The sequence below is a fragment of the Drosophila obscura genome, unplaced genomic scaffold, assembly GCF_018151105.1.
Source record: "Drosophila obscura isolate BZ-5 IFL unplaced genomic scaffold, ASM1815110v1 contig_179, whole genome shotgun sequence".
Classification (NCBI taxonomy): Eukaryota; Metazoa; Arthropoda; class Insecta; order Diptera; family Drosophilidae; genus Drosophila; species Drosophila obscura.
In genome coordinates, this window is record NW_024542766.1 from 3,030,071 (window position 1) to 3,053,742 (window position 23,672).

Consider the following 23,672-nt stretch of genomic DNA (forward strand, 5'->3'; position numbering starts at 1 on the left):
GACTCTTTCTGGTCACAGAGGTTTCTTACCACTCGACACTGGAGAGACGACCAATATGTTGGCCAACACGGCGCCCGTGCCATAGCCCAGCAGCGTAATGCTCTGCGGATCACCCCCGAACGCCGGCAGATTCTCCTTGAGCCAGTGCAGGCCGGCCACAAGATCCATCAGACCAAAGTTACCTTGGGCGCTCTCCTTGCCGCCGGTCTTCAGAAATCCAAAGATCCCCAGACGGAAATTGATTGTCACAACGATGACATTGCCGTGGGCCGCCAGCTCGGAGCCATCGTAGGGATTGCCAGAGTTCCAGTCGAACGATTCGCCATGTATGAACACCACAGTGCTAAGTTTTGCCGTTGCTTGTTCCGCATTATCAACATTATCGGCATCCACATTGCCTTTGGGGATGGGGGAAACAGAATTCGGTTAAATACGATAATTGAATAATTGGGATCTATCGGTATCGCTATCGCCAACGCTATCACTGCTGCAGCTGTGTGTGTTTGCGGCTATCGGAACTGCCAAGTCCACAGCGCTTGCAGTAATGTGGAAAATTTAATTAAACTGCAATGCACTACGGAATTGAGAGCCACGACGCCAATGCCGTAACGGCCAGAAGCACTGGACTAAATGTTTGCAACAAGTGAAATAGCCCCAAATGTTAATCGCCGCAATGAACATGCACAAGTGGTTTTTTTTTTCCTTTTTGCACGCTTTCGCTGCGGTCCGCCATTTTGCTGGGCACACCAGAAAAGTGTGGGTAAGCGGTAAGCATCACTTTATCACTTTGTTTCACTTAAATGTAGCCCGAATAAAACGTATAAACTTGTCTGGGCTGGCACTTACGTTCCAAGCGGCGCGTCTCATAGGGCACATAGATATTAAGGTATAAGCAGTCTTCCGATTGGTTCTTGAGCAGCGGCAACAGACGCCGCAACTGGGCCAGACGGGCGCGCGGCACCTCCAGCAGCGCCTCCGGCCCGTTGGGTGGTATGGGCACGTTCTGTGGACAAACGGGCGAGAATCGATCCGCATTGCGAACCGTTTTCCATGTCGATGGCGTTATGGGAGGCATAAATCTGTGCGAATAAAAAAGGAGGAGCAGCAGCAATACCCGAACGGGCGCGCATAAGTAAATATTCAATTTTTGGCCACTTGTGAGGCAGCAGCAGCAGCAGCACGTTTTCATGTGGTCTTCGGGGTCATGTGTGTGTGACTCTGTGTGTGTGTGTTTGTGTGTGCGCGGGTCAAATGTGTGGGCGGCGTGTGTGGTGGCGATTAAAGGAAAAAGGATTCGTTTGGCTCGTAAAACACAGAAACTAAGTACCCGCCCATCAATCAAAAGTGCAAACTGCCTTTGATTAATTGTGCAATTTTATTGTTTTGCGTTGAAATCCATCGATCAAGCATCATCAGCGAGAGGACCTTCAGGGTAACTGTCACGGGAGGGGGTTGCAGGGGGGAAACAGATGATTGGACCAGGGCTGGCGGAACGAAAAGCGATAAATGCGCTGCTTTGTTGTTGATTTTATGACACGCGATAATTGACGCGAAACGTTTTGATTGTTTCTTTTTTTTGTGTTTTTTTTGTTTTGTGGCTTTTCCTCCTTCTTTGTCCCCCCCCACCTCTCCCACGCTGCTTAGCTCCCACTTCCCTAACCCCTGTGGCAAATGACAGACAATGGACCGCGGAAACAAAAAGCTCGCCTCCCAAAATTTTGTGGCAAGCATAATTTTTCAGCCATACGTGATGCTGTTGTTGTCTCTCTCTCTTTGTGTGTGTGTTGCACGTTTCTGGTTTTGGCAACTTTCCTAGCCGCCCGCCCCCTGCACATCTGTAACGCGTTCGACATGCACCACGCTACAAATTAAAACTACATATGTATGTATTTTTTGTAGTGCAAAACCCCTCGCAAAAGTTTCACTTTAAACTATTTTTAAGCGAATAAAACTATTTTTTTTTGTTTTCGCTACTTTTTCGAGCGTTAAAAGCAATCGTTTTATTGTGTGCTGTGTTTTTTCACTTCCATACACATACGAACACATGTACATACATATGTATACTGTATTCGACTTGGCACGTTTTTCTCGCCAAAAAAAAAAACACTGTACGTGTATGCAGGGCAAAAAACATAAATATTCATATTTGTTCGACTACATGCACAATTTTATCTAAAATATTAAAAGCTTTCAATGAAATTCAATTTTTGTGTAAATATTTTTATGCTTTCAGGCTGCAGGGAAACGCAGAGAGACTCTCTAGAAGAGAAATATGTTTTCTAGATTTGTAAATAAGTTTGTGACGGGAGTGATGGAAAAACAAATGCGAGCACCATAAAAACTGAATCAGCATTAAGATCAATGAGGTAAGAGTCTTTACTTGATAGTTGATAAATACATATACATATAATAAATAGTTCCAGAAAATGCAGTCTATTGTTAATAATGCTATGGAGGGGGTTCATGGACACCACTACTGGAATATTATAGAACCCAGTACATATAGCACACCCTTTCATAGTCACATACTAAATCAAAAATTTCCCTTTAAGGGCATCCAAGTCTTCGGTCTTCTGCGCTTTCCTTCTGCCATTTATTTTTATTAACATTTTGTGAATTTTTGATTAGAAACTTTGGCAACAGCTGTCCTTTGTCCCCTAATGCCTTGATTAATATTGTAAGCTCTCGCGCCTGCCATTCAGCCAGCCGTGTATTGACGGCTCGTCAAATATCACGTTTTATGTGAGAACAAAAAAATACAACTTCTTGCTCCCCATCGTGGGCTAGGGTGGGGGGGGAGGGTGCCTTGCCACAAGGTGGCCTGGCATTTGATTAAGTTCTGTTTGCCGATTTCTGGCATCTGTTGCTGCATGATAATGAACCGCATTCATAAACGACTTCATTTCACTCTCCATCTACCTCGATGGGGCTCTGGCGTCACATTCTTACCACACGGAAGTAATTAAAGAACAATTTTCAGGAATTGTGGCTAAGCAAACATCAATGGAGCGAGTGAGCGACTGAGCGAGTGAGTGAGCGAAAGGAGGCGATGAAGAGCCCTTTAAGTACTTCATCCAATCGCTTCATCAAACACACTTGTTGTTCATGCATGTCACACAAAAGCTTTTTGCTTTTGCCTTTGCTTTTGCCTTTGCCCTTGCCTTGCTCCTGCGAAACCAGGCTCCTACGGCTCCTTCGTGTACATGTCTGTATTCTGTACTGTACATGTCTGAGTCTGAGCGTGTGAGTGCCGTGTGCAAGTGTGAAAGTGTCCAAGTAACGGGTCGGAGCCGGGGGCGTGGGCGGAGGGAAACTTTTGTAATATCCCCCCCCACACACAAAACTTCTGTTGGGTCTGAGTTCTCTCACTCTCGTTCGAGTGTTCTTGTTCGAGTTCTCGTTCTCGTTCTCATTCTCATTCTCGTTTGCGCCGTTCAATGGCATCAACTGCTCGAAATGGCTTATCGAACTTTTCTGTGTGTGTCTCGTGGAGAGGTGCTTGGTGCGATGCTGCCTGCCAGGACCTGTCAACTGCTTCATTATTAATTGGGCAAACCATTCGCTTATTCGTACTTGGGAATAACAAAGCAAATTGTGCGCGCAGTCTTTGCTTTCCGCTTTTTTAAATCTTTTCCACAAAAAACTAACCGAATAATAAAAAGTTCTTTTTAATTGTTACGTATACGGTGTAGGATGTACCGTAGGAGTAAAGTTGTAGATTAATTCCAAGTAGCACTTGGGCTTCATTACGAGCCGGGGACTGGCGCCGTGTGCTCCTTCGTATCCTGTGTCCCCATGGAACTTTAAATCCTCAAACAAAGCTTTGGGATTTGCGCGACCGAGCCACAGCCACAGCCACAGCCAGTGCCAGTGCCAGACCTAGAGGCAGACCTGGAGGCAGGCCAGAGGCCGAGATCCGTAAAGTCCTCACTTGCGTTAGGTGGGTGTAAAAAGTACTAGGACCCCGGCAGCAGCAGCCATCGCCATCCACACACATATTTCATGAGAATAATTATTAAAATTGCTTTGGCTAAAGTTCTCTGCAGCTCTGTGTGAAAAAAGTTTAGTCTGAAAGCGGCAAAAGAGCCTGGAGACGACCCCCATGTGGCGTTCAGATTGCGTGACTCTCGCCCATAGAGATGGGCACGTGAGAGCATAATAAACTGCCACGACTTGCCCGGTACACAGTCTTTAATTTGATTTAAAATTAAGTAATACACTAAACTAGATATATATTAAACCTTTGGGTTGGAAACAAAACACACAGGGAAGATTAAATCTGAACTCTAGATCGTAGAATTAATGTGGTTTAATTTACACAATTTATTTATAAGTTTGTAACCAACCTCCGAACTAAAAGAAGGCACTTAAAATGCCACCAAACCGTAGACTATTTATATAAAAAATATTGTGAACCTTTTCTGGAAATATTCGACCATTTTATGGCCGCACGCGCTGTGCCTCACGTTGTTGTCTCTAATTTGAAAAGATTTCACTTTAAGCACGCCAACATCCACGACCCGGAAAACGTAATCTTGTGCAACATGCCGGAGCCGGAGCTGGGGCCGGAGCACACACACACACACACACACACACACACAAACACACTGACACACAACCCGATTTGGACTCACCTGAGACTGCCCACCGGCGCCGAGGCATAGGGTATGCCGAGGAATGCCTCCACCAGCGGCGTGGAGCGCACCACAATCCCTCGCAGTAGGCCATATTTGGTCTTCACCGTATTGCTGCCGCCATGCAGGCATTCGCAGCAGTCCGGCCAGAGGCTGCCGAGCAAAAGGAGCATCAGCAGTATGCCTGGTGTCAGCTGGTGACGCCAACACGACGCCTGTGGATGTCGTTTATGCGGATGCGAATGCGAATGGGTATGTGGATGTGGATTTGGATGTGAATGTGTATGAGAGTGTCTTTTATATTGGGGTGAAGCCGCTGCTGCTACAGCTGATGCTCCTCCTGACGTTGCTGACATTGCTGACGTTGCTGATTGCCATGGCTGGTGCTGGTGCTGGTGCTGCTGCTGATGCTGATGCTTTTGATTGTGTTCGTCGTCGGTTGTGGAAATCTCTAGAAATCTTTTTAATGTTATCAGTCTTATAATGCAAATTCCCATTGCCACGATACGGGCATCCGTTCCCGTTCCAATTCCCGTTCCCATTCCCATTTCCATTCTCGTTGCTGTTTCCGTTTCCGTTACTGCTTTACTTTTTGCTTTGGCTGCTGGCAATGCCACTGCCACTGCCACTGCCACTTCCACTGCCACTGCCACTTCCGTTTCTTTATCCGCTTCCGCTGCCATTTGCTGCACCATTGATGCGCAAATAGTTTTAATGTAACTCATCAAGGAACCGAAGAAAAAGTAACCATAAATATGTAGAAAACGCGATTGAATTATCTTAGTTTGTCTTAGTTTGCTGCTAGTCCTAGTCCTTCTAGTCGTCGTCTCGTCCTTGTCGTATTCCTTCTCGTTGCCATCAAAATCAATTGGCCATGCCCGCTTCCTGTTGGGGGACCGGGACCGGGACTGAGACTGGGACTGAGACTGTAGCTGGTGGCAAGCAGCCGCTTGTGGGACATCCAGGACATCCATGGCTGCGTTCGCTTCATTTTGACAGCAGTTGTGCGCATGTTGAGCTTGTGATTCACGTACACCGCTGACATGGTTAGACCCTAATGCTTTGATTTCAAATATTATACACTGAACGTGTTGGCCTTTGCTCCTCTATTAGAAATGCAATTTCAGTCGCCAACTTCTGCCACTCCCGTCGCCGTCGACTTGCTGCTGCCGATGCTGCTGCTGCTGTGTCCGGAAGTATCTGGAAATGTGAGAAAAGCAAATTTTCAAAACATTAACTTTAGCTGACTAAAAATGACCTGCAATTGAGAGTCGACTCTGAGTATAGTATAGTATAGTATAGTATAGTATAGATATGTGTGTCGTGTCCTCTGTGTGCTGTCTGCTGTGTGCTGTGTGCTGTGTAGTCATTTTATGAGATTGCTGATTGCTGTGCAGACCTTTACGCCGTCAGCTTCGGGTCTTAACTGTGCAACGCATCGGAGCGTGGCATCCTTAAATAGCCTTGGTCAATGCATCCGGCCAAGCAGCAACAGCAGCAACAGCAGCAGCTACACCAGCAGCACCACCAAAATGGGGGCCTTGCTTGGCGCCCACTTAATGTCTGCCGCCACCTGAGGACAGGACATGCTCTGTGGTAATAAAGGGGGGGGATGGGGTTGGGTTCTGGGGACTGCGACTGGGGATGAATGCTACTGGTACTGGTGCTGGTGCAGGTGCAGGTGCAAAGCGTTTTCCTTTGCCATCGTTTGACCTCCTCACCTCCTGCTGCTGGTGCTGCCTGCCTGCCTGCCACTGATGCTCCCAGGGCCTTTGTGTGTGTGTGTACAAGATGATGATGGACGTGTTGGATCGCTGTGAACTAGTTCAGGTGTGCTCTTGTAAAAGGTGCAAATACAGCACTGAGGCGTTGCATCGATTCAAACTATTTTTAAAGAGTGTTGCAATTAAGTGAAGATGGTGAGACATTCGACATTATTATTACCACAAAATGGCAGTGCAGATGTGGATAATATTTGAGGGTTAACTGTGATCTAGTTCTGGGCATGTAGTTCATGTGAACCATTAACGAAAGGAAGTGAATTTTAATTAAAATTTGTAATTTTTTTCAATGTGTTGTTCAGCACTTCCTAATTAATGGAGTGAAACATCAAGGCACATTTTGGCAATCGCCAATTAATGATACGCTGCATGTACTTTGTTATTGGATTCGCGCAACCCCGAACTTCGGTCGCAAGGACCTTTTTTTTTAAGCCGTCTGCAGAATAAATCTCGTAGCAATGCGAGCAATGCGTTCGGTGTGGGTGGTGGGGTGGTGGGTCGTGGCCAGCGCTCTTCTAAAATTAATATTCCCATATTTGCATTTTCATAACCATACAAAAACCCTTTCCATTACCATTTTCCACACATTACAATGTTAATCCCTAATGCGTGCTTCCCCACACCACCCCCCACCCCTCTGCCACTGCCATGGAAAAAATGAGGTGAAGAGCTTTTATTTGGGTTAAGATAAAAATGTGTAAATCTGTCAACCTTTTAGGTGTTAATTTAATGTACTCCACCGTTGCGTTGGGTGGAAACACACACACAGAAAGATGTAGCGAAGGGATGGGGAAGGGAGGGGAATGGGAAGGGGAAGCCTGCTCTATCCCTAACAAAAATGTTATGGACTGTCGTAAGCTCTTGTGGGTCTCATTAACAAATGTTTCCTTCGTTGTTATGCTGGTCTCCGACACTGGTCTCTGGTCGCTCGTCGCTCGTCTCTCGTCCTGGCCAAAACCAAAAACCAGTATGAGAGTGCTCTCTAAAGCGGCAATATATCTTGTGGGTTCCGGACAGAGACAGAGTGAGAGACAGAGAACCGAGAGACAGAGAGAGTGAGATAGTGCTCTTTAAATCCGTATATTTTATAAGGCTAAACAATTGGAAGGAATAAAAGAATGAAATGCTGCAGACCAAACCGAAGCAGCCCAAGCTGGCAGACCGTCAGACAGACAGACAGGCAGACAGACAGACAGACAGACAGACTCATCTGCAGATGAGACGAGTTGAGCTAAACAAACATACATTTCACTAAATTGCAGCCATAAAACTAAAGTTTAACTATGGAAACAGCACAGCATAGCAGACGAATGAACGGAACGGATGAACAGATGGATGGATGGGGGATGCCCATGGGCAGCTTAACATTTTTCCCTTCTGCAAGGGAAAGAGTGTGCCTGCCTCAGTGTTTCTCCCTTTGTGTGTTTGTTGACAACCGAAAATGTCGGCACGTTTTTAACGTTGAAAAAATTGTTCTTCGTATCTTTACTTGTGACTTTACTTTACTTTTTCCTTCCTTTACTTGAGTCCTACATCTTCTCTCTTTCGGTCTCTGTCTCTGTGTGAGTCATGGCCCCCAAAACAGAATGTTGGGATTTTCATATAAATTTCCACTTTTCAATTAACTAAAAGCTGAAAAATGCCATTTTTCGGCAAAAGTACGGCAGGCAGGATAGATTTATATCTGTACAAATTGTTGAACGATTTTTGCAGCAAAACGCAACGCTTTGGTTTCCTTTTCCTGTATGAAAAAAATATTTACATTTTTGCCTTTTATTTTTGTTCATTGGGAAAATGTCTTTCATGTCTCGATGCGTTTTCTTCGGGCCTTTTATGTCGTTTTGCTACTTTCTTTATTTCTGTAGAGCGCTACATAAATGGGAAATCTGTAAAGACCGATAAAATTGCATATTTTTGCATGAAAGGCGTTGCCCTAAAGGGGTGTAAAAAAGAAACGTCGGTGCTAACGATGGGGAGGGGCGACATGCAGACATTTATCCAGGCACCCAAGCACCCAAGAGGCGGGAGGAGGTGCTGCACATGCACTCACACATGTTGGTCGGGTGGGGGGCAAGGGTTGTATGGCGGTGGTTGGGAAATGGCAGTGCAAACAGGAAATGTTACGGTCTCGACTTACTCAAGAAACTGCCACACAGCCACAACCCTCCTCCAACGCCCCCCCCCTCTTGAATGCCAAGAAAAATGATGGAAAAAAATAAACAGACGAAGAAGGTGGAAACACGCTGTCAAAGCCCCGGCCAGAGAGCCGACTAGTTGTTGCCCAGCTCTGGGAATTTGCTGAAATACCAGAGACGGTTTTCTGTGCTCTCTGTGCTGCCCCAAAAAAATAAATTCAAGGCATCCTAGTGAGCATTCTACTCGGGTTCGGTTCTTTTCGTTTAAAAAAAGGTGCACAAATCTTTTAAAGCTAGTACTCGGATCAGGGTCTCCCTGGAGTTTCCATTTCTTTTTTACTGAGCAACGAGTGCTCGAAAAATGATGGAACTGATGGCAAAAAATAAGCAGACAAAGCCCTATCAGCGTTGACTGGTTCTGAAAATACCTGAAATACCAACAAGAGAGAGAGAGAGAGAGCATTTTACTGGGACGCCAAAGGTATGCTCGAAATTCTTTTGGACATTCTTTGGCACTCTTTAAAAGCTGCGCTTGAACACCATTTTATGCGACTGAAATCTTTAAACTCAATGCAGATCAGACTGCACCGCATGCAATACCAATTTCTCACAATGTAACGAGCATTAAGAAGTGGCACGAGCTACCCACAAGATACGAACGAGGGTGGTCCTGCCGCCTTGTCATTGCCATTCGTTCGGCGAAAGTTTCTGCATTAAACTCGAAATAAAAGTTGCAGGAAGACGCATTAAAAATTGTTGCATTTTACAATTGTGGAGGAATTGCAATTGTGCAATGGCAATGGCAATGGAAATTGTGATTGTGATTGTGATTGTGCTGCTGACTGCCATTGGTATGGCTGAAATGTGCTGGAATCCAGGAAAAACGATATTGCTGCCTCTGCTGCTGCTGCTGACGATGATGATGGGATGGGATAATGTTGGATGCTTACTGCTGGAGCGACTTTTAATAAGTTTCACAAATGAATCTCAGTTAAATTCATTTCTTTAAATTTTTTGTGCAACAACGACAGCTGACAAATTCATAGGAAATTCTAAGGAGAATAGAAATGCCAGAGCGAGCAAAGCAATATCTTTGGTTTAGTCAAGCATTCAATTGATTTTCTTTAACATGAGCAGACGGAGAACTTCAGGAAATAAGCTCAAAAGGACGAGCGTGCAGGCAACCATCAATTGCTTCTTCGAAACGGAAAAAAAGGAAGAAATTTATGAAAATAAATAAAAATTGCTTTACCCATCTCCGTCTCACATCTACTACCAGTACGCCGGAATAAGTTTTTATTGCTCAGAGTTTTCTCTGTTCTTTTTTTTGTTTTGTTTTGTTTTGTTTTAAAAAAACATTTTTCCATTTTTCATTTCCATTTTTGGGGGCTACTACACAAGCAAAATGTTGATAACAATCTGCAGACTGTTAGTGGAATAAATGCGGCACTTTCAACAACTTTTCAATGTCTGATGTGTTCTCCCATGTTCCTCCTCCACAGCCACAGAGGTCAAAAGAGTTGTGCCTTTTGAGATGTGTATCGTATTTGGAGTGCTAAGCGACTGACTTTCCAAAGTTATCTAAATTTTGTGGGTAACCAGAAGGAGTGGGGATGAGATAGATGTGAGGTATTCAATGGAATCGTCAAGAAAATAGGAGACTTAACACAGTTCCATTAGCATAAAATTTACTATGGCTATGAATGATTTCTTTTCTGGCTTATTGCTAGAAATGTATCCGTTCGCTTATGGGAAATTTATTTTATTCAACGGGCGTATATTATTTATCGGTTTGGCATCGAATTATTTCTGCACTGGGAAAAACTATTCACTTCCCGAAATTAATCATTTAAGTTATGTGAAATTAACGTAAATGTACAGATCACAGTGGAAATGATCGATTAATGGGGCAACTTTGAAAAGTAATTAAAACGTTTTAACGAATTATGTCCCCCCCATTGGTTCCCAAATCAAATAAAGTCCTCGTTAAATCAAACAAATTGAAGCCAATTATGGAACTGAATCAGGAACCCCCCCAACAGTCGAGCAGTAATCAGGCAACAAATAAACGCAGATATCAAATTGACATAAACGATTTAATTATCGTTGTTAAGTCAGTTATGAAATTGAAAAATGGTTAAATTATCAAAGAAAAAAAACCGAAATGCAACGAAGATTATAAGACATTCGAACATTTGAGCCGATTAAAGGCAATATTTTCTACAATTTAACATCTCCTTTGTGGAATTTCAATTCCGTATATAAATAGATACGTATCTTGTATCTCGTGTAGTTGCCAGGCAGTTGATTGTGCTTCAGATGCTTGTGTTAAAGTTTATAATTCCTTGGTAACTCTCGAGCACCTTCTAATAAATCAATAAATAATCTTGCACGTTAAGCTGTGGAATAAAAGCCTGCAAGAGTTTTACCCACTTTTGCCACTTCCACTTCACGCTCTTCTGGACAGCTTCGAGTCAATCTGGGCAACGATGCCCCAGTGCCAGCTGCCAGCTGCCAGCTGCCAGAGCTCTTCACCGCCTCAGGGCGTTGGATTTTGCTTTTGGTGGCGCAGCAAATTTCCCGTCTCGCATTTCATCATCAAGTGGAATGTACTTGACCCTCGTTGGTTGAATCGTTTGATGAACCCATTTGCTACAATCATGAAAATGCGATATAATTAGCAGCAAAGTTACGAGGACTCTCTGGCTCAAAAGGACCGTAGACAGACAAGGCTTTTGTGAAGGAACCAGAAGAGTCAGAGCCAGAGTCAGAGCCAGAGTCAGAGCCAGGACGAGCAGCAGGACGACCTATAGCAATTTCAATTTCGCACCAAAAGGAATTACGTGCCCGCCCCCTTTTGCCTCTCCTGATTCTGTTCTGTACTGCTTTTTGTTTTTCTGTTTTCTGTTTTATTTGCTATTTAAATTATAATTCTCATTTGACCTTTTTGTGCCTGAGAGTGTGTGTGTTTGTGTGCATGAGGGCTCTCCATTTGCCTGACAGTCAGGAAAAGGACAGGTTCTGCTGCTGCGGCTGCTGCTGCCAGGACGAAGCGTCTGCTGGTAAATGGCAAAGGCGAAAGCTGCGCCCAGGACAGGCACAGGCACAGGCACAGGCACAGTAACAGGCCGGACCGAGAGCATCAGAATGTGGAACTACAAAACATTTCAAATGCCATTTAGTGCCAGTCGTCCTTGTTGCACCTCACATAGACAGAGAAAGAGAGAGAGAGAAAAAGAGAGTGTGTATGTGTGTACACAGATACGCGTACATATACACACACACACACAAATACATCTATCCACTGGATGTACTACTGGATGGCATTTGCCGGAACCATGGGCGGTGAAATCACAGAACTTTCCCCTTTCATTATGCTGCAGAATAAACGAGGTTACATGGCTGCTTGAATCCACAACCGAATAAGACAGGAAAGGGGCGCAACTATAGAGAGGGAGAGCACAGCAGAGTAGAGGAGCAAAGCGGAGCGCAGCGGCGAAGTAGAGGCTGGAGCACTGGATGTGTCTGGATGTGGGTCCGCACCGTGTACGGGTACTTGGCAAGCTCTTTGGTTCTCGTTTTTGCTCTCATTTCACCCAAACTTTGTTATGTATTTTCCCATACTCATTTTTTTTTTTTGTAACTTTTTTTTTTTTTTTTTTTTTTTTTTTTTGCTGTTGTTCACATTGAAGATTTGTCGAGTTGGCGAATTTCATTCGGAAATGCATTTTTGCTGGCCCACAAATATACAAAAACAAGCAGGGGAAAAGTTCATTTGGTGACAAAATACCCATGATACCCTTTTGAGCTGCCAAAACAAAGTTACAAGAAACTTAATCATAAACAAAAAAGTTTTTAAATATATAAAAAATAAATATAAAATTTAAATATAAAATAAAAATGTAAATACTTTCTTTTATGCCTCGTAAACATATAAACTATATCCTAAAACCCCCAGCAAAGGGTATACAAATAAATGTATCAATAAGGAAAATAAAATCGACTTGGTTCCCTTTCGATTTGGATTTGGATTCGCACAGGGATGACAGTCTGCCTGTCTGGGTCGCCCTCTCTATCTCTCTCTCTCTCTCTGAGCACTGGTATTAAGGTCATTCCTTTTTGGTAATTAGAAAAAATATATTATTTGTGTGCCACACAATTGTCATGCAGAAAGTTCTGAACAAGTTGACAAATAAATTTATTGCTCTCCGTGTGTGTGTGTGTGTTTGTGCCAGATACTCCTCGGCTGTGCTGCCCCTACGAAATGGGAAATGGTAGAATGGGAAAGTGAATATTTGTGTGACGTTTACAGTCACTCATATTAGTTCACAGTCATTGGGGGAATAGGGATGGATGCCTGCGAACGGAAATCGAAAATAAAGTTTCAACAACAAGCTGAAGGTTAAATAAGTTAGTTGCATTCTCAATGGCTGCTGCTCTTGCTTTTTTGTGTGTGCTCACAGCTCCCCGGTGCTCCGGGGGGAAATTGCTTTTTAATGGACTTGATTTCGATTTCAGGTTCAGGCAGATTTTTGTGGCCATTCAAATGGAATGTCTGCCCATTTTTTGAGTGGTCAAATGCACTTGCCATTTGCGGATTACAGACAGTTAAGTGCTGTAAAACCGAATACTTGAAATTTTCATTGGTAATTTGTCTGCTGTTGGTTGCATTTGAAGTGCTCACAAATCTCACAAACTCTGAGAGATGTACTCCAGACACTAAAGGACTCCTAGATTGGAATGTAATCTAGCTTAAATGTGTTTTTGAATCAGCATAGTTTGCGCTTGGAATTATGAAATGTTAGAGAACCAAAAGAAATGTACGTTTATTTCAATTAAAAACTATTTAATCCCATGCTTAGCTATGCTTTCATTTATGTGAACATGAACAGCTTATGTGAACATATTTAATATACACGCTCTCTCCTCACCACAAATTATATTAGGGGGCATATCAAAACTTAATCAAAACACTCAGAATCGAGCACTTGGAATGATTTTAATTAGCATTTCCCTCAAGCAAGTAGACTTGCATTTCCATATTCCATATTCCATATCCATAGAACATTCAAATTAAAGCCCTTGGCAGTTTGCACCTCCTTTAACACACAATGAAATTTCTCCCCACAGAGAAATGAAATAATTATCAATTATGGGCCTTATGCAGCATACATGAGGCCCACATGGGCTGTTGTGTTGTGTTGTTCTTGTCGTAGTTTCAAATTCTAATTTCTAATTACTCCCCAAGGAATCCCCGACGCCTAATGAATGACCTGAGGACGCTGGCGCCGAGCCGAGCCGAGGCGTAGCTGGCTGGCTGGCTGGCTGGCTGGCTGGCCGCACACAAAATGCAAATGAGACAACTGTTTGGTCAATTGAAACATATTCAAAGTTGATTTATGCTAGTGTATATACCCCATATATACAGTAGTACAACATAGATGCCATGTAGGCGGCGATTAACATGGGAATGAAGATACTACAGATAGGCAGGCAGGGAGTGGCAGTGGGAGATTTCGGTGTAGAGTGGAGCGCACGGCTGAGGATGAGAGGCCTCTGGGCGCAGAGCAAAGTAAAGTTGACCAAATTACGGAGGCATAAATTATTTATGACTGCGGCAAAAGGCAAACAGGCGTGCAAACACATTCGGCATCGTACTACGAGTACTCGACTCGTTTCGAGAACTGTTAATAGTTACGTTACCCATGTAGTGCAGTGTACTCTAGACTGTGTGTGTGTTTGTGTGTGTGTAATAAGGCATTTGTTCGGCATGGAGCCGCAGCAGCCATCACTTGGGCAAATGTAAACATGAACCTACTACGGCTCCTGCTGCTGCTCCTGCCTCTGCTCCTGCCTCTGCCTCTGCTCCTGCTCATTTCATTCTGCCTTTACCTTTCCCTCCACGTTGCTGGCACTCTACTTGTCGTATTTACTATGTACTTAGTATAATTAAATGGGTTTAATGCAAATGTTAAGCCTCCTGCCAGTCCTTACTCTCATCTTTCCCCCTAGACAAGTTTATTCATCATTCAATTTGAACAGATTTCCCCCCTCTGTCTCTCTCTCTCTCTCTCTCTCTCTCTCTGTTGTTTTTGCACATTTTGTGCGACTGTCTTTTGTGTGCTAGAAATGGCTTTGATTGGAAATATAATGAGCATATATTAAGCATTAATGGTAGAACTTTCAATGAGTATTGCACATTTTGGCAATATCAAAACAGAAGTGGAACCATTCATAGAGATTGCTACTTTGTAGGTTGATTTGCCATTTGCAAAGAAAGTTTTTTAATTCGGGACTGTACTGAATTAATTTCAAATATTTTTGCTGCAGAATATCCAGTGTTTAAATATCGAATAAAATAAAGTAGTATTTTCCATTTAGGGTTGCTTCCTTCGAACTGCTTTCGTTATTTTTTCACACATATACATACGTACATATATATATATATATATAACTCAATTAATGGTAGTAAAGTACATAATTCCCTTACTTCCCGTGTTACCTCTTCCGATATATATCGATGGGAAATACAATCTCTATGGCACACACATATACAATCGTACAATCGTAATTTATTGCTGCCATGAAGCCAGCGAAAACTTTCAATCGGTGCCAATGGAATTAATTTGAGTCTGCGCACACACACACATACAGACATACATATGTACGTACGGTACTCCTCATCTCAGAACGGATGCCCCAAAAGCCGAACGAACGACTCCTTTGTGTGTATGTATTGTTAATGTATATTTATGTATGTATCTAGGTGTTACTGCGGTTCAAGTATCCGCACACTTGTTTATCCACACACAAACACACACACATGTACAATACATACATACATGCACATACATATTTATAAGCTTATTCGTGTGTTGTTACATAGCCTGCGGACGGGGTTTTGGTGGGTGGGTGGCGTGTTTCCGGGTTGCTTAAGCTTCCGTCTAAGCTCCTCTGAAGGATATGGCTTAACTCCTATTTGGGCTCAACCGATTTGCACGCGGATTACAGATTATTTGTGCCCTCAGATTGGCGGATTGATTTTCAGACACAATCTTAGCAAATATTTATGAGGGTTTCGTTTTTATGATTTTCGATTAAGAGAAAAAGTTTTATGTAGCAAATAAAAAGTATGTAGTTACACTCATAATAAAGGGCTCGAAAATATGATTAAAATTATGATAGATAATAAAAACGAAAAATATCTTTATTGAAAATAACAGCCCAAAATATAAAACCAATTTTCCAACTATATAAAACATAATAAAGGGCTCGAAAATATGATTAAAATTATGATAGAAAATAAAAACGAAAAATATCTTTATTGAAAATAAAAAACAAAATTTTTCAACATCCAGTTATGGGCTTCTCTGTAGAAATACTCTAGTATTTTTATGAGGCTTAACAATTACTCAAAGGATAACTTTCCCTTTAAGACATTCTATTTTATTGATACTGATTTACTGATATTTCTAATTATAAATTATACAATAAATCCATATCCAATTGTATATTTTCTTCATTAAATTAACAATTTTATTGTATTGTATTTATTTTATTCATTTGCCATAATTTATATTTATTCTGAATTGGTTTGAAAATCATATTTGGGCACTTATCTTTTCGCTCAAATCGAATGCAATAATTTGCAAAATTGCTGCAGAAATGTATTTTACATTTGAAAGTGGCCCCAACGCCAGCGACCACAATGGTTGTCAATGCGCGCACTCCACACCTATCCCGGGACATGTGTACAGTACAGTGGATACCCGTATAGGATCTATCGCAATATTCCTGGCATTTATTGCACTCGGTTGTAAATTTGCGAGGGGTGTTTGGGGGTGGGCCAACACATGCCAGTACAAAAGGCCAATTCATTACGGAATGATAATTAACATGTAATCAGAGTCGGTAACGACTTCGGTCAGGACTGCTGCTGCTGCTGCTGCTGCTCGTGTGAGAGGCGGCTCGTAAATATACGTATGGACTGGGAGAAGAAAAAAACGCCCCAGATGGTAATGCTAATGGAAATGGCTGCAAGTGGCATAATTTTAATTTGCACTCAACTTGGAGTGTGGCGTGGTGCACTTCCTCGGGGATTGCAAGGAATGATTGCGTAATAAAAAAAAAAATAAAATAAAATACAAAAATAAAATTGAAACTGAAAAATCGAGTGAATAAATCCTTTTGCCTGTGCTGAGTGACGGACCATGCAGTGTGGCCCGTCCGTGCTGCTTTCTGGTCCTTTGGGTGCCTGTTCCTGTCGGCCAAGTAAATGGCATATCAATGCGTGATTACGTATACGCCGCATGGGCCCAACAAATTGCTGTGCTGTGCCACAGCCATCGTCTTGAGTCCAATATGGGCTGGGCTGTACGCCGCTCGCTTCATTATGCCGAATGCCTACGTGCACTACTTATTTATCAAGTGATGGCGCAACACTCCTCTGCCTCTGCCTCTGCCACTGCCACTGCCACAACGGTGGCCTTCTTTATTTATGGAAGTGACTCCTCGCTGAGTGCGAAGTCCTTCTCGCGTGCCTCTTACCAGGGGCGACTGCCCACAACCCGCTGGGTCGTGCTTCCGATTGCTTTCCGCATCATTGCACACTGGTACGAACAATTTGTTTGGCAACTTCAAAATAATATTTCAAAGCGTAGAACTTTAATGGAATCATTGTGATTTTCGATAATACAATTTTCCCAGAGTTTAACCTTACAATAGAAACATTTATTTGGTCTTTTAACAAAACGAAAGCTCTGCAGACTGCCTAAAGCAGTGGGGTTCAAGCAGTGTTCAGCTCAGAAAAATAAGTACAGTCCACACCGAAACTGAATAAAGTTGATTCGTCTAACGTCTAAAAATATACATTCAGGAACACAAATTGTGTGGGCTTAACTAACACACAAAGCATCTCAATTTCAAGGTAATTCTATGCACAGAGACGTACAATAGAGGCAAACAAGTTTGGCATGGCATCTCTGTATTGGAATACAGAAAACCGAACACATTCCTGAGTACAGTCATCACCAAAAGGAAAGCAGTGCAGGTGCAGTTACAGTTACAGTTACAGTTGCAAATAACCCATTGACCAGTGTGTCTTGACTGCGGGCGACAGCCAGAGTATAAGATACAAAAAAAATAAGCACATGCAGAGGGAGAGAGAGAGAGAGAGACAGGATGGATGTGTATCTATGTGGGATTGGTAGTGGGAGTGTGCGTTAAACGTCTGCCGCTGATAATGAGAAGAGTGAAGAAAGAAGAGAGGGAGAGTCGGAGGAGAGGCTGAGCCGCATCTTTATCCTGATCCGCCGCCTGCTGCCTGCTGATGATGTTTGCGTTTGAATAATTTATGACACAATAAAAAAGCAGGAAAAGCCAGAACCGCACACACACACACACACACACACTGCAATAGCCGCAAGGTGTAAAGCCTGCCGCCGCAATGGGCCTGAATGGGGCCTGAGTCAGAAACAGCAACAGCAACAGCGACAGCGACAGAAACATAGCCAAATACGGATAAGGACCTGGCAACTGTGGCTATGGAAATGCCATTTAGATAGAACCGTATATACACAGTCACCGCTACGTAGGAGAGAGTACGTGGCACACGCACCAAAAGCGGGGGCTGGACTGGGGCTGGCAACGTTTTTATTCATTTCAAAAAATGATAATTGGCTACTGACAGCCGCAGCATCCCATCAGCCGCGGGTTGGGTGGCCGTGGACTGCGGCGACTGCGGGGGAGTGGATCATCAGCAATGCTAAGCCGGCTTCAGCTTGTTGTATAGTTCCCTCCGGATAGGATAGCGTTCGGGCAGCAACAGCACTAGCAGCCACATCAACATCAGCATCAGCTTTTTATACCTACTAATCGTAGGGGCTAATGGAGTATGCTGATGCATTAGAGTACATCTAATCTGGATCAGCATTAATAAACCAGTCATCAAGTCTGGGAAAGTTGCGTTTGTTTTTGGTAGAAACTGTCACGTGCTGGTTTTAAATTCGGAAAACACTTTTAGACATACATTCGATAGAGTTTAATTTATAGAGAGTATTTAAAAGGAAATTCCCCCTTGGGATCCATAATTTAACATAAATGTTGCTCCTTTAGGTGCACTTATATAGCCATTATATATAAAAGAAAATTTGTAGTTATTGGGACTTGAAAACAAGATGTTCCATTTAATATTGTAAAAATATATTTCTAGTCTCTGTTCTGGAGAAAAACATCCATTTTCTTAGTTTATTTTCCTCGAAAAATATTTTTTAGAGCTTTGAATAATAATATTTTGTACCGATTTACCAAAAATAAATTCAGATCAGATATTTCTTGCAGGCACTATGTATGGGGAAAGAAGTTTTTTATAAATTGTTTTTCTTGCAATTAAATGCGAACTTTCGATGACAGCAATGACATCTTGATCCCCATTATTCTTTACATTGCATTTTGTTTACCAATAATAAAATAAGCCAATGTATAGGGTAGGGTATCCTTTAGTCGAAATACGCCCTATATATACATATGTACGTGGTGGTGTGGTACCTTTTCCACTTGTTTTTCTGTTGCGTTGCGTGCTTGTGTTGGCGGCTAAATCAGAAACAGAATCCGAAACAGAAACAGTCGGGCCAGAGAAAAGCGGAAACTGTAGCTGAAGTTGAATGGCAGACAGATAGACTGCCAGACGGAGATAGCCCCCCCCCCCCCCCCCCCCCCCAACGCAGAGCGGCTAGAAAGAGAAAGAAACAGGAGGAGCAGGAGCAGGAGCGATAGGAGGAGCATGGGGAGTGAGAGAGCAGCCTGCTTGCAGATAGAGAGTGCAAAAAAAAGGGAATATAAATTGCCTCTTAAATATGGAATAAGTGCGGAAAAGTGTACACCAGACGAACGACCGTCCGACCACCAGCAAACAACAAACATGCACATAGATAAACTATATAGCTTCTGGCCAAGATAAACATACACACACACACACACTTACAAATACAGTCATAGATAGATAAGCATACACATACACACAGAAAGAGATACAAACGGAAGACAAACACACGCCTACAAAAAAAAAAAAACAAAAAAAACCAACGAGAAAAGAAAAGAAACGAACGGAACGGAACGAAACGAAAGAATGAAAGAAAAAATGATGATGAAGAAGAAGAAGCCCAGCCAAGCCAAGTTTTGTAACAGTTACAAAAGATAAAGCAAAGTGGGCGTGTAATTGCATGTGTGTGTGTGTGTGTGGGCGGGCGGGGCACGTCACCCCCACCCCACACCCCACACCTCACCCTTCCTGCATTTCCTTCTTCTATTTCTACATCATGTTTCTCCTTGTGATGTGTCGCCTTTGTGTCCCTCTTTGCATAGAATCCTTTAGCAATAGACACATAAATTTTTAGCCAACACAACATTTTCGATTCAGATCCATTTTCCCCCTCCCTGCCTTCCTCCAGTTACAAGAAAATTACATCCAAGGGGGACGGGGGCGTGGCTATGGCAATGGCTAAAAGTGTTGGATCTTGTGTTTATGGCCATGTAGATTTCTCCACTGTTTCCCCCCACTGCTGATTCACTGCTTCCATTATCTCCGGGTCATTTGTTAATTCTTCGCTTCCAGTGCAAAAAAAAAGAAAGAGATTTCGAATCAGCAAATGAATGGGAAGAGAAATGCTTATAACCACATGATGAAACAAAAAGATGAAAGAAATTATTAAAGGAATTAAAAAGGGATAATAATCTATTTTAAAATGTATTACATGCAGGACCATTTTCGAAACGGATTGAAATACATCTACATACCCAACCTAATGAAGAGTCGATGAAGAAAACCGATTATAATATAATATTAAAAATAATAAATGTGCTCAGCATTTAATTCAAAGAAAATATTATCGCGATTGAAGTGCCTAAAAAACAGCATTTTAATAAAGTTAAATATGATAAAAATTAATTTTAATTAATTATATTAAATAAACATAATTATCGAACCTGATGAGAATCAATTGAAAGTTGATTGAAGTTAATTAGGAACATTATTAATGTATTATCATTATTTTTAAATCAACTTTCTCTGGGTTTCCCTTAAGATCTAATGACTTCACTAATTTCTGTAACAACATATGCCACGTGTGTTATTTTAGAAAGTTATGAATAATTCATCATTAGTATGCCTCTCTAGTTTATTGTACCTATTTTTTCCGGAGATGTTTTCCCTTTCTTGACTATTAAGTATACGTCATTTATTATTAATTTATTCGTTTACTTAAAAATTTTGTTGTGCACATAATGCTATTATGTATTTATGTAAAGTGTACATGCATACAATTGTATGTATGTAATGATAAAAAACACCATTATTTTAAGTACATTTCAGATGCAATCAGTCAATTATTTGTATACATTTTTTTTAAGCCCAGAATGAGGTGTTTATTTATGCAACATATGTACATATGTATGTATGACGAATGCGCAATGCAGATAATCATTTGGCCTTTGTAAGAACTAAACTTTATTTATTATCTGTATTTAAACTTTTTTTGTTTATTTTTCTATGATATGAAAAGCTTTTTAACTATAATTTAACATGAAGGCCAACATCGCGTATGGGTAATTTATGATGCATTTTAATGAAAATTTCATAAGGGGAAGAAAAATGAGAATTTCATTAGAGAGTTTTTGTTTTGTACCAATTAAAAGTCTTTCGTTTGAAAATATTTTCTCTAATTACTTTTACCACTCGGATGAGATGCTTTCCCATCAGCATTAAGTAGATTCCACGTGGCGCTCCGCCGTGGCCCCCTTAGGTATGCTATGAAATCTGAAACCCATCCTGAAACTAAATTTCAAATTCCAAATTAAGAGAAAACTCTCAAAGGTGTTAAAATGCAATTTTGTAATCAAACATTTAACTCGTTCAACGTTTTCTCGCTTTCGTTCACGCTGATTGCCCTTTGGCTTTGGGCAGTCTAATAGGAATACAAAGTTAAATACAAAAAAAAAAAAAAAACATAGAAGAGAAGAGAATATGATACAAAAGGTAAAGTCAAGAATATAACAAAGTTGCTACCGTTATCCCCACATAGCTGCATGCATTCATGGGGCCCAGAGCTCCATGGCAAACTTCCTACTCTATAGACCCACACCCCGCCCACCCCACAGATCCGTTCACACCACACAGGCCACGACTTTTGCTTTTTTCCCTTGGCTGCCACACAAAGTTGCTTCCCACACACACACACGTACGTACACTATATATATAAAGAAATATATATGTATGTTGTATATATGTGTATAGAGAGTCCTACCATGGACACATCGCCTTTCATTCTAGGTGCCGCAGAACAGTAAAAAAGAATCCCCTCTGTACACATTTCAAGCAAAAATTTCAATTAAGACTTTTACTATGAATTCATTTCTGTTTGTTTTCGTCTATACTCCCTGTGTGTCCCCCCCCGTACTTATACGTTCTCGTTTCCTTTTGGCTTTTGCCTTTTGCTGTATCCTGTATTCCTGGGTCCCTGTTTTGTCGTCATTTGTGTGCTTGAACCTCCTGGTAATTTCTCCTTGTTTTATGTTTAAGCGAAATTGGTCAACACTCTTTTGTTTGGCTCGCCGGATGCAATTTTAATCTGCCGGAATGCCGGAGTCTGGGTGCCACACAAAAACACACACACACAGAACTGAACAAACTAGGGGGAAGACAGATAGCCCCCGGTGGGCGGTGGGTTTTTTGAAGGTTGACTGAAATAATGACTACAGAACCACACCATACCACAAATACAACAAACATAGACACCAGCTCTCGGAGAGAGACATACGCACAGGCACAGGCACAGGCACAGGCACATGCACAATGAACACGAGAACACGCACAGGCTCTTCAGCGAAATGGCAAAGCAACCACATAATATTTTAGTTTTTTGACCCAAAAATGTCAGCGGGACATGAGTTATCACTGCCGCCATCGCCAGCCGACGACACAGCGAGGGGCGCTCCAAGGCTGCACAACACAAGACCAGAACAGAGTAGAATAGAAGCTAGATTGTACTGAAGCACCAATTTAAGCAGCGCAATTAAATTTGAATACATTTGTGCAAAAGTTAAGCAGGGCACAAGAGCAAACCTGCACAACCTGCAAAAGGAAATTGTACTTTTGCAAACATTTTGAGTTGACCTAAACAAACAAAAAAATATGCAGTTTTATATTAGTTGTAAGTACATTTTGTTGTTATGAGAGTTGCAAAATGTCAAAGCATTTAGTTTGTTTTCTGAGAACAGCAATGACATTTTGGTTGGCTATAAATTATGCCGGAAATGTGTCAAAGAATTTTAAAGTTTAATTTAGTATTTAGTGAAGATTTTAATGATCATTTTAAGGTACGTGCAGGAGTAAAGTTGATTGTTTTTTTGGGTCTATGGATATGTAATAGAAATGATCACTGATTTAAGTTTTTTTTTTTGTTTTTAGTATTATTTTGTAACATTTTATTTATGATAAAAAAAATGTTTATTTGCAGCAAAATGTGGCTCCTGATCATGTTAGGTAAGTGGCAGAATTCTTACTTATTGTTAGTAGTATTTTATTTACCCCAACATCTCAGAATTTTTATATCATTTTGCCAGCAATTTAATGTCAAAGAAGTGAAAGCTGGACTCTACTGCAGGCTTTTATTGGAATGAACTTAAAATTATATGGATGCTCACTTATTTATTATTGATTGCTCATTTTAAATAATGATGGAGACTGTTCCTTTACAAACGAGAAGCGCAAAACAAATAAATTATTCTGCGGCTGTCTAATGTAATCTAATTGGACAAATCAATCTTAAATCATTTCGTTAGGTCTCCATTTGCATCGGGTATAACGAACTGTGTTCCTTGGCATACTTTCTGGTGCCTACCCCAACGGTGGGAGTGGGGCGTGAGGCGTGAGGCGTGGGGGATTTGTACATATGAAAAATTCTTTTTGGTGGAGTTAACCCACAATTGCTCGGCCGCCAACAAAATCCCTTGGCGCGCGTTCCTATAGCATACTTTTTTGGAGGCAACACCATGACTAATTCCATCAGTCGGATAGTCGGGACATTTGGCAGCGGGCTAATTTGATTCAGAGAACCGCCCTCGTTGCG

General features: G+C 41.8%; 1 protein-coding gene and 1 long non-coding RNA gene across 4 annotated transcripts in view; one reads left to right on the forward strand and one right to left on the reverse strand.

The window, feature by feature from the left end:
* Positions 1–23,672, reverse strand: part of LOC111072024 — a 28,159-nt gene that overhangs the window by 3,200 nt on the left and 1,287 nt on the right. The window contains exons 1-4 of one of the 2 annotated variants that reach the window (XM_022363605.2): positions 6,034–6,054; positions 4,635–5,834; positions 847–1,079; positions 30–398 (exon numbers count right to left, since the gene is read on the reverse strand). In XM_022363605.2, coding sequence (XP_022219297.2) covers positions 30–398; positions 847–1,079; positions 4,635–5,608 — 1,576 coding nt within the window. In that variant the 5' untranslated portion in view covers positions 5,609–5,834; positions 6,034–6,054. Of the gene's footprint in view, positions 1–29; positions 399–846; positions 1,080–4,634; positions 5,835–6,033; positions 6,055–23,672 lie in introns of those variants that run through there. The other variant, XM_022363604.2, reaches the window with a different exon arrangement.
* Positions 481–23,284, forward strand: LOC111072034. 2 transcript variants are annotated; one of them, XR_002607540.2, is made up of 4 exons: positions 481–767; positions 2,234–2,366; positions 23,061–23,086; positions 23,145–23,284. It is a non-coding gene; the product is annotated as an uncharacterized LOC111072034 (long non-coding RNA). The 2 variants fall into 2 exon arrangements; XR_002607541.2 differs by having other exon boundaries at positions 23,167–23,284.